The sequence below is a fragment of the Oncorhynchus mykiss genome, chromosome 16 (genome assembly GCF_057628025.1).
Source record: "Oncorhynchus mykiss isolate SJ-2025 chromosome 16, ASM5762802v1, whole genome shotgun sequence".
NCBI classification, from domain to species: domain Eukaryota; kingdom Metazoa; phylum Chordata; class Actinopteri; order Salmoniformes; family Salmonidae; genus Oncorhynchus; species Oncorhynchus mykiss.
In genome coordinates, this window is record NC_143037.1 from 23642227 (window position 1) to 23651040 (window position 8814).

General features: G+C 42.6%; 1 protein-coding gene across 1 annotated transcript; it reads right to left on the reverse strand.

Moving 5' to 3' along the window:
* On the reverse strand, window positions 1–4531 carry pnmt (phenylethanolamine N-methyltransferase). Its single transcript, XM_021565302.3, has 3 exons — window positions 4120–4531; window positions 1962–2172; window positions 1–1546 (listed from the first exon to the last, which is right to left on the reverse strand). Exons 1-3 carry the CDS (start codon window positions 4319–4321, stop codon window positions 1105–1107), a joined length of 855 nt encoding a protein of 284 aa, XP_021420977.1. The 5' UTR covers window positions 4322–4531; the 3' UTR covers window positions 1–1104.
* Window positions 4532–8814: the final 4283 nt, after the last annotated feature.

Here is an 8814-nt window from a genome sequence, read left to right on the forward strand (position 1 = left end):
TAACAGTTCAACGTTTTTATTTCACTTCAGGCAAAGTCAGTGAAGCCACAAGCCAAGTTAACATTGACCAACAAGCCAAAAGTAGCCAGAGAAAATAACACATAACACAATAAGAGACAACAATAAAAATACATTTTAAACATACAAAAGGATTTGTTAATGGTTTTGAGAGCATAGAACTTTGATGTAAAAAATAAAATAAAATCTAACTCAATTTATGACTAAAAGCCTATTTAGTCCTTTCCGTGACAAACTAACAATTTTTTTTAAACAGCTAACAACATGGCCAATCGCTGAGTAACCCTAAAAGGCTAACCATAATCCTGATAGAAAATAACTTCACTGTTAGATTTACATGACTTCTCGGGTCGAAGTTCAAGTATGAAAACATACTTGGGTCTTCCACCAAGCTAGTCCAATTCAGGCTCTATGAAGTAATTGCCTTTGAATGCGTTGGGCGCACACCCAAATAGTGGCTGCATTTACACAGGCAGTCCAATTATTTTGACCAATAAGATCAGCTCTTTTGCGAATAATTGGGCAAAAGATCAGAATTGGACTGCCTATGTAAATGCAACCAGTGGGATCAAGACTAAGATCATGACACGTCAGTGAGTTCATTTCAACAGTAGGGGGCAGAAGTAGACCTTTTATTCTTTAAGTCAAATGTCAGTGAAGGGCCATAAATGTAATTTATTGTGGAAATTGTTAGCAATCTTCCTCTCCTACTCTTTCTCCCTTTCACTTCTCCCATTAAAAATACTATTTTCTTTATGTGTTTTTAATCTCATATTATTGTTTACTTCCTCACTGTTCTGATCCAATCTTTCCCCTCTCTCCTTCTCCTCTTTTTAAATACAGTTTGCCTGCTCACTATTCCAACATCCTCTACCTCTCTCTCTCTTTTTGAACTCCGTATCTTCCTCATCATCTATTGTTTACTTTCTGACCTCATCTCTTTTAGACTTCTACTCATCCTAGTCTCTTCCAACCTCTCACATCCTCCTCCTCCTCCTACTTCCACTACTCTCCCTCCCCTCCCACCTTCACCCACCTTCCTCCTCCTCTCCTTTCCTCCTCCTCTCCTTTCCTCCTCCTTCTCCTCTATGGCTTCCTGGCCTTCACAAAGAACACGCCCGTCACGTCGTCCACCCCCACCATCATGCCCTGGGGCAGCGTGTACACCTCCAGCCTCACCAACGTGTACCCACTGGCCCTCACGCTGGCACACACCTGGGCCTCATCCAGGGGCACCACAGGGATGCGCACACCGGGCCCCCCCATGTAGTAGCTCTCACCCAGGGCCCCGATGAGGAGCAGGTGGCCCCCGGGCCGGAGAAGGCCCCTGATGTGGCCCAGGGCCCGGGTGAAGGAGGCCAGGTCAGGACTGACGCTTTCCAGGCAGAAGCAGGACACCAGGCAGTCGGCGCCGGCAGTGGGGAGCTGGGAGTCAGGGTGTAGGGGGCGGGGGAGATGCACGTCGATGGGGAGAATGTCGGAGACAACAGAACGCAGGCGCGCAGCTTTCTCGGTCCACGCTGAAGGGCTGATCAGGACAATAAAACAACAAACAATACAAACAATTAAAAACAATAAACATACATTATTTAATGTCTGTCCTCAAAAGCCAGCACTTACTTACTTGACCAATCAATATATGCTAGGAAGTCAGTCCCCGCACCTGGTTCCCCAGGTCTAAATCTGTTAGAGAGTTTATAGGTAAGTGTGAAAAGCAGCAGACTCTGTTGATGCGTCCCTCAAGGAGTTGAGTTTAACTCCTCAAATCATATTCATTAGGCACCAAATGGAAGAAAACTGATTGAAACACGAAGGGGCAACCTGTTCAACCTGTTTAACTTGTCCAATATGAAACGCTTGTCTTTGTTTTCCGTTGCAAAACGTTTTGCGACGGTACGCACTAATGAGTACGACACTGGTCTAACACTAACATCAGCACCCACCGTCGGCCCTCCAGCTTGCAGACATGCTGCAGGTAGGGGGTCCAGTCCAGGCTGCTGTAGCCCTCACCCTGCAGCCAACGCCTCAGCTCCTGCCTGTTCACCTCCAGGAAGTCTGTGAGAAACACAGTGTCGAACACCTCACAGCCGCTCAACACCTGGTATAGAGTGGGCCCTGAACCCACGTCCACCAACACGTCACCTCCCATGTCACCTGACAGAGAGGGCGGGGAAGTGAGGGGTAAGAGGAAAAGAGATTGAGGATTGGGGGAAGGGGGGGTAGAGAGAAGGAGGGGGAGAAAGGGAGGTAGAGGAGGGGGAGATAGAAAGGGAGGGAGAGGCAGGGAAGGGGGGTAGAGGAGGGTAGAGATAAGAGGGTGGGAGAGAGAGGGAGAGGAGAGTAGGGGAGGAAATAGAGTAAGGGTGGGAGAGAGAGGGAGAGGACAGGGAAGTAATGGTGGGAGAGAGATGGAGATGACCGAAGGAGTCGACAGACAGAGGAGTAGAGAGAGAAGTGATACAACATTAAACATACTCACCCTTCCCATTTACAAATCTACTGTACATGCACAAAAACACAGATATTGTACATATTTCAAATATCACACCCACCCTGAAAAATGTTATTCATACAGTCGCTCATAGACAGACAGACTGATGCACACAAACGCGCGCACACACACACACACACACACACACACACACACACACACACACACACACACACACACACACACACACACACAGGGGTTGAGTTTAACACCTCAAATTGTATCGGCACTAAATGGAATAAAACTGACTGAAACAGTTTTCTTCCACACACACAATGACGCAAACAAGCACGTGTAAGCTTAAAATGTCGAGGAGCTATCAAATTAGATATTTTTTCCGACAGCTCAAACCGTTGCCACGTTTTCAAGGAGAGCGGTCGCGTGTGTTTGTGAAGCAGAGGCTCACTGGTTTGAGCCCAGTATGGGGCAGTTGGAACATGTAGGAAGCTGTTAGCAACATGCTGACTGACCCCTGGCACAGACAGTGGTACGGTGGCATGGCTTGGCAGTTGGGCTCAACTCAACGGCTGGAGTAGCTCACTGTGTGGCGAGTTAAGAAGGGGTGAGTGTAACGGAGTTAAGAAGGGGTGAGTGTAACGGAGTTAAGAAGGGGTGAGTGTAACGGAGTTAAGAAGGGGTGAGTGTAACGGAGTTAAGAAGGGGTGAGTGTAACGGAGTTAAGAAGGGGTGAGTGTAAAGGAGTTAAGAACGTACCACATCACGCTTGAAATGTCGCGGATCGAGCTATCGAGATAGATTCTTTTTTCTGTGGCTCAAGCCTTTGGAACGTTGACAAGGAGGGCGGTCAAGTGTGTTTGTGAAGAAGAGGATCACTGATTCGAGCCCAGTATGGGGCAGTCAGACAGTAGAGTAAGCTAAGCTTACCCATTGGCTCCAGGTCATCTACAAGTCTCTGCTAGGCAAAGCCCCGCCTTATCTCAGCTCACTGGTCACCATAGCAGCACCCACCCGTAGCACGCGCTCCAGCAGGTATATCTCACTGGTCACCCCCAAAGCCAATTCTTACATTGGCCGCCTTTCCTTCCAGTTCTCTGCTGCCAATGACGGGAAAGAACTGCAAAAATCACTGAAGCTGGAGACTCATATCTCCCTCACTAGCTTTAAGCACCAGCTGTCAGAGCAGCTCACAGATCACTGCACATGTACATAGCCCATCTGTAAATAGCCCATCCAACTACCTCATCCCCATACTGTATTTATTTATTTATCTTGCTCCTTTGCACCCCAGTATCTCTACTTGCACGTTCATCTTCTGCATATCTACCATTCCAGTGTTTAATTGCTAGATTGCAATTACTTCGCCACCACGGCCTATTTATTGCCTTTACCTCCCTTATCCTACCTCATTTGCACACGCTGTATATAGACTTTTTCTACTGTATTATTGACCGCATGTTTGTTTATCCCGTGTGTAACTCTGTGTGTTGTTGCATGTGTCGAACTGCTTTGCTTTATCATGACCAGGTCACATTTGCAAATGAGAACTTGTTCTCAACCTGGACACCTGGTTAAATAAAGGTGAAATAAACTCAAATAAAAAAGCTGTTATCAGCACACTGATCCTGTTAGACACACACACTCTCACTCACCCTCGGTAAAAGCTCTGTGCAGACATCCTAGTTTCCAGGGTACGATGCTGTCTTGTCGGTCAAAGTCCGCCCGCGGTGGCATGTAGTTATACTGTAGATAGGCTGCTGGATCAAAGCCTTGGTAACAAGCTACCATCGCCGCCACCCCCTTCTCTCTCTCTCTATCGTTCTCTTCTTTTTCATTTTTTGCCTCCCTGTCCATGCCTTTTTCTCTCTATCAGAACCCCTCTTTCCCACTCGTGCCACTCCTTTCCTGTTCTCCCTTTTCTGCCTTTCTATCAGTGGGTCAGGGAAGGTGGGTGGAAAACGGTCTCTGTCTCCCCCAGTATTAATACCTGTGTGTGTCGTGTTGTGTGTGTGTGGTCAGTCTGTGCGTGTGCTTTGTTTATGTCTGTCTGTGTTCCTATGCTTTGGGGTAGTCTCTCTCTCTCTCTCTCTCTCTCTCTCTCTCTCTCTCTCTCTCTCTCTCTCTCTCTCTCTTTCTTTCTTATCAGACGAGATAGCGATCCCCTCTGCCTCTTTCTCGGACAGTGTGACCACCTGATACCTTTGGGCCATCCACTATTCCACTTCTCCTAGCACGGGGTAGTGATACCATCATACAGAGGGCTTTCTCCCCAAGGAAATCCACTAATGGCTGCCCACACAAGCACTTCAAGGCCAGCAATCCCTGCTCTTATAGACTCTCTTATCTCCCCCATCTTAAAAAAGAGCTCTCAGGCAAAAAAAACAAACATAGAGGTTTAATCACTGTGAATTATCAGTCAGATGGCCATTTTGTTATGCTGTACAGGGGGAGACGGAGAGGAAAGTTGGGCTGTTTTGAGAGATATTGAAGTGGAAGGCAAGGATTGTTGTATGGGTGGGTTGTATGTCACTTAAGACTTCTACAACTCAAATGAAAAATGTCTAGAGAAATGTTGTGTCCATTTAACCCTCATCCTACCAACATATTTTACACACATGGATTACCAACGGGGGGGTCATTTTGACACCAAGAAGAAACTATTAGAAAAAGCAACAATCATAGCAAAATATTAACTTAATTCTTATCAAAACATAAATATTCATGTAATTAATGTAATCTGAAATAAAAACAAATCGTAAGAAGCATTTCAAGGTCCTGGAGTGGCCTAGCCAGTCTCCAGATCTCAACCCCATAGAAAATCTTTGGAGGGGGTTGAAAGTTTGTGTTGCCCAGCAACAGCCCCAAAACATCACAGCTCTAGAGGAGATCTGCATGGAGGAATGGGCCAAAATACCAGCAACAGTGTGTGAAAACCTTGAAAACGTTTGACCTCTGTCATTGCCAACAAAGGGTATATAACAAAGTATTGAGATAAACTTTTGTTATTGACCAAATACTTATTTTCCACCATAATTTGCAAATAAATTCAATAAAAATCCTACAATGTGATTTTCTGTATTTTTTTTTCTCATTTTGTCTGGCATAGTTGAATTGTACCTATGATGAAAATTACAGGCCTCTCTCATCTTTTTAAGGGGGAGAACTTGCACAATTGGTGGCTGACTAAATACTTTTTTGCCCCACTGTACATCTAATTTTGAAATATACATAATTTTACTGACAAAAAGTAATTCATCTGTTGATCCTGAGAGACAATGACCAAAAATATGTCTTTGTTTTCTTTATTTACTTACCCCACAGCCAGCATTAGCATCGCTGCTTGTGAAACAATGGGAATGGTAGGGCGGGACCTATCCTCAAAAAACACTTCAAACCAAATGGTATAGCAACCCAAATACCATAAAAATACACATATATAGAATATCTAAGGATATTATAGGAGAATAAACACCAACACAGCACTATGTGTGCATATACCAGGGTAGCTGGTATAATGCTTCCTGTAGTTGTTGATGAATCTCTCATCGCTGTGGAGGAATTTTGGCCCACTCTTGCATGCAGAACTGCTTTAATAATCAACAGGTGTGGGTTTTCAATCATGAACTGCTTGTTTCAAGTCTGTCCATAACATCTCAATTGGGACTTGCCTAGTTAAATAAAGGTTGAAAAGAAATATATGAAAATAAATTGAGGTCTGGACTTTGACAAGGCGATTCCAAAACTTCAAATCTGTTGCTTTTTAACCTTTTTCATGTAGACTTGATTATGTGTTTTGGATCATTGTCTTGCTGTATGACCCAGCTGTGCTTCAGCTTCAGCTCACAGACGGGTTGCCTGACATTCTCCTGTAGAATTCTATGATACAGAGCAGAATTCATGATTCCTACTAAGGCAAGTCGTCCAGATCCAGAGTCAGCAAAGCATCTCTCATGTTCCCTTTGTCTAATATTAGGTTTTGGTTGAAGATCTGACAATATTCAATATCAAAAATATGCAAAAACAGGGAACATTTGAAAAAGGGGCAAATACCTTTTTTCACAGCACTGTAGATTTGGAGTGCATCTGAGTTCTGTATTGCAGTTCTATCTAGTAATTATACCATTTACAGAGTTTGTATACCATTGGCAAATTTGTATATGCCAAAAAATGATGTAGTTTTGGTTTTGTATACTGTCATGTGATATGTGCTATAGAAAAAGTACAATCATAGGTGAGTACATGGGGAGCTATATCCAGTGGTGGACAGTATTTAAGTAAAATACTTTATAAAGTGCTACTTAAGTTGTCTTTTTGGGGGAATCTGTCATTTACTTTACTATTTATATATTTTTTGCAACTTTTACTTTTACTCCACTACAGTCCTAATATATATATATATATATATATATATATATATATATATATATATATATATATATATATATATATATATGTATATATATATTTTTTACACCATACATTTTCCCTGACATCTAAAAGTACTTGTTATATTTTGAATGCTTAGCTGGACAGGAAAATGGTCCAATTCACGCACTTATCAAGAGAACATCCCTGATCATTCCTACTGCCTCTGATCTGGCGGACTCACTCAACACACATGCTTCGTTGGTAAATTATTGTCTAAGTGTTGGAGTGTGCTGCTGGCTATCCCAAAAAAATTAAAATAACAAGAAAATTGTGCCGTCTGGTTTACTTATATAAGGAATTTGAAATGATTTATACTTTTACTTTTGATACTTAAGTATATTTGAGCAATTACGTTTACTTTTGATACTTAAATATATTTAAAACCAAATACTATTTGACTTTTACTCAAGTAGTATTTTACTGGGTGACTTTCCTTTCCTTTTTACTTGAGTCATTTTCTTTTAAGGTATCTTTACTTTCACTCAAGTATGATATTGAGTCATTTTTCTACCACTTGTTATATCTCTGCAGATCATCTGTCTATCTGGTCTTGGAAGGAATAGAGAACTGCACCTTTCTATCAAATCATTATGGGCGCAATTAGTGCTAGGCGCAAAATTACCCCAAAGGTGATTGGTTGCATCACTGCCTGTTATGGCAACTGCTTGGCCTCCGACCGCAAGGCACTACAAAGGGTAGTGCGTATGGCCCAGTACATCACTGGGGCCAAGTTTCCTGCCATCCAGGACCTCTATACCAAGCGGTGTCAGAGGAAGGTCCTAAAAATTGTCAAAGACTCCAGCCACCCTAGTCATAGACTGTTCTCTCTGCTACCGCATCCGCAAGCGATACCTGAGCACCAAGTCTAGGTCCAAAGGGCTTCTCAAAAGCTTCTACCCCCAAGCCATAGGTCTCCTGAACAGCTAATCAAATGGCTACCCAGACTGTTTGCATTGCCCCCCACCCCCCTCTTTTACTCTGCTGCTACTCTCTGTCAATAATCTATGCATAGTCACTTTAACCTCTCCCCCATGGCATGGTTGAGCTAACGCAGGCTAATGTGATTAGCATGAGGTTGTAAGTAACAAAAAAAAAATACATATTTGATATGGGCAGAAAGCTTAAATTTGTGTTAATCTAACTGTACTGTCCAATTTACAGTAGCTATTACAGTGAAATAATGCCATGCTATTGTTTGAGGAGAGTGCACAATTATGAACTTCAAAATGTCTTAATAAACCAATTAGGCACATTTCAGCAGTCTTGATACAACATTTTGAACAGATATGCAATGGTTCATTGGATCAGTCTAAAACTTTGCACATACACTGCTGCCATCTAGTGGCCAAAATCTAAATTGCGCCTGGGCTGTAAAAATGCGTTATGTCCTTTCTCTTGCATTTCAAAGATGATGGTATTATCTTTTACCAGATCTAATGTGTTATATTCTCCTACATCAATTTCACATTTCCACAGGCTTCAAAGTGTAACCTTTCAAATGGTATCAAGAATATCCTTGCTTCAGGATGCATATCCTTGCTTCAGATCCTGAGGCATTTAGACTTGGGTATGTCCTTTTAGGCGAAAATGGAAAAAAAGGGTTGGATCCTTAAATAAGAGGTTTTAACTCGACCTACATGTACACATTACCTCAATTACCTCAACTAACCGGTGCCCCCGCACATTGACTCTGTACCGGTACCCCCTGTATATAGCCTTGCTATTGTCATTTCACTGCTGCTCTTTAATTATTTGTTGCTTTTATTTCTTATTTTTTACTTATCTATTTTTACTTAACATGTATTTTTCTGAAAACTACATTGTTTGTTCCAGTAAGGGCTTGTAAGTAAGCATTTCACTGTAAGGTATTGTATTCGGTGTTCGGTATTCTGTTGTGTTTGGTGCATTTGACAAATACA

Bases quoted from the DNA above. Each gene is read 5' to 3' on its own strand.
- pnmt (XM_021565302.3), bottom strand. From the start codon at position 4,321: ATGGACAGGGAGGCAAAAAATGAAAAAGAAGAGAACGATAGAGAGAGA. The intron at 2,173-4,119 runs GTGAGTGAGAGT...CCTCTCTGTCAG, and splicing joins GCACAGAGCTTTTACCGAGG to GTGACATGGGAGGTGACGTG. The intron at 1,547-1,961 runs GTGGGTGCTGAT...TGTCCTGATCAG, and splicing joins TGCAAGCTGGAGGGCCGACG to CCCTTCAGCGTGGACCGAGA.